Raw genomic sequence first — 2,014 nt, 5'->3', positions numbered from 1 at the left:
CATGGGTGGGTGCGAAACCTGCAGCCCCTGGAGAGAAGGGTAATGAGATCCTCCCCAGTGGGGCTTCTCTTTGGGCTGGTGGCCCCCACCAGGTCCTTGTCCTCCCTCAGCGTGGCGGGTGGGGAGCTCTTTGAGCGCATCGTGGACGATGACTTCGAGCACACGGAGCCCAGCAGCACCCAGTACCTGCGGCAGATCCTGGAGGGGCTGCGGTTCATGCACGGTCAGGCCATCGTCCACCTCGACCTCAAACCCGAGAACATCGTCTGCGTCAGCCCCAGCAGCCACTGGCTCAAGATCATTGACTTCGGTTTAGCGCGGAAGCTGGGTGAGAAGAACGAGGGGTCTGGGGGACCAGGGCAGGGACTGTCACCATCGCAGGGACCCGGTCTGGCTGGGCACATCAGCGAGGAGCTTGGCATCCTCCTGCCTTTGGGACAGGCAACACCCTCTGGCACCAGGTCAGGGCCCTTCCTGGTGACCACAAGATGCTCTGGGGAAACCTGCATGTCCCCAGCCCCACTTCTGATGTGGAGGCCACCAAGACCCCTGTGCCTGTGGGTGCCCAGCACCCAGAGATGCTCTAGGAGAGCACCAAGACCTGCAACGCGTCCTGGAAGGTGGCATCCCCCCAGCATGTGTTGGTGTGTAGCTGGGCTGCCCTGGGGAGATCCCAGCTGGAAACCTGCCCCATGCATCTTCTCTGCAGCTCCAGACACCCCCGTGAAGGTGTTGCACGGCACCCCTGAGTTCATGGCTCCAGAAGTGGTCGCCTTTGAGCCTGTGGGCTTCTCCACAGACATGTGGAGCGTTGGTGTCATCTGCTACATCCTGTGAGTGGCTTCTTGGGAACAGCAGGTTGGGATGGACAGGGCTGGGCTGTCCCTGATGTCCTGTGCCACCTCTCCAGGCTGAGTGGGGAGTCCCCCTTCCAGGGGGACAATGACATGGAGACACTGAGCAACATCACAGCTGCCAAGTGGGACTTTGAGGAGGAAACCTTCTCGGAGATCTCCCAGCAAGCCAAGGACTTCATCAGCCAACTGCTGCAGAAGGACCCCCGGTAGGACCTGGGGGGTGCTGAGCTGGGTTGGGTTTTGGGGTGCCAAGGGGATGGGCAGGGGAAAGCACTGCATGTTGTTGGTGGAGGGGCCATGCCAGCAGCTGAAGGTCCCCTTGTGACTGCCCCATGTGCCCCCAGGCGCCGGCTCTCCAGTGCAGGGGCCCTACTGCACCCCTGGCTGCAGCAGCCCCAGCCCTGCAGCACGAAGGTGCTGCCCAAGGAGAGGATCAAGCAGTTCCTGACGCGTCGGAAGTGGCAGGTACCCGGAGGGGTGGTGAGGACGTGGGGATGGGGATGGACCTCGTGGTGGGGCTCAGTGCTCCTGCTCTTCTCCAGAAAACAGGCAAAGCCCTGCTGGCCCTCAACAGGCTGACCCTGCTCTCCCAGAGCCCGGACAGGAAAGTGTCGGAGGATCAGGATGAGGAAGGTGATGGCCCTTGAAGTGTTCTCCCCAGTGCACCCCATTTGCTCTGCTTTGCTGTCCCCAAGTGAGCTACTTCCCTCTCCACTAACCACCCAGCCACGTCCCCACGGTGGCATTTCTGCTCCGGGCTGGCTTCAGTCCCCCCATCCTTATCCCTGAGGGGCAATCTCTAATGCAGCCTTGGGATGGGCACATCCCACAGGATGGGATCTGCATCTGCAGGGCTGGGATCTGTATGTGATCCAGGTTTCTGGAAGGCAGAGCTGATCCCCACAGGTGCCACATGTGTTCCTCCAGCAGAGGATGGAGGCTGCGCTCTGCCAGCTCCTCACCATTCCCTCTCTCCATCTGCCTGCAGAGTTGGGCTGTAGCCCAGAGGAGGACCAAACCTCTGGATCTCAGCCCCAACAAGGTTCCAGCTTTTTGGAGCTGCTGCCAGACAGAGAGGAGGAGGAAGACGGGAGCTCTGCAGCCACAGGGGAGGCAGAGAGCAGTGTCAGTGTGGCCGTGCCACCCTAGTCCTGGAC

The 2,014-nt window shown here is 61.4% G+C and overlaps 1 protein-coding gene across 1 annotated transcript in view; it reads left to right on the top strand.

The window, feature by feature from the left end:
- Window positions 1-1,490, top strand: part of LOC104405076 (myosin light chain kinase, smooth muscle-like) — a gene marked incomplete at its 3' end in the record, with an annotated part of 2,377 nt that extends 887 nt beyond the window's left edge. Inside the window, 5 exon segments of the mRNA XM_010013675.1 lie at window positions 111-328; window positions 710-833; window positions 911-1,063; window positions 1,202-1,322; window positions 1,400-1,490. Coding sequence (XP_010011977.1) covers window positions 111-328; window positions 710-833; window positions 911-1,063; window positions 1,202-1,322; window positions 1,400-1,490 — 707 coding nt within the window.
- Between the last annotated feature and the right edge of the window lie 524 nt (window positions 1,491-2,014).

Source organism: Nestor notabilis, unplaced genomic scaffold (assembly GCF_000696875.1).
Source record: "Nestor notabilis isolate BGI_N333 unplaced genomic scaffold, ASM69687v1 scaffold4984, whole genome shotgun sequence".
In the NCBI taxonomy this organism is placed as follows: domain Eukaryota; kingdom Metazoa; phylum Chordata; class Aves; order Psittaciformes; family Psittacidae; genus Nestor; species Nestor notabilis.
The sequence above is the reverse complement of the archived record's forward strand: the minus strand, read 5'-3'. Positions and strand labels throughout refer to the sequence as shown.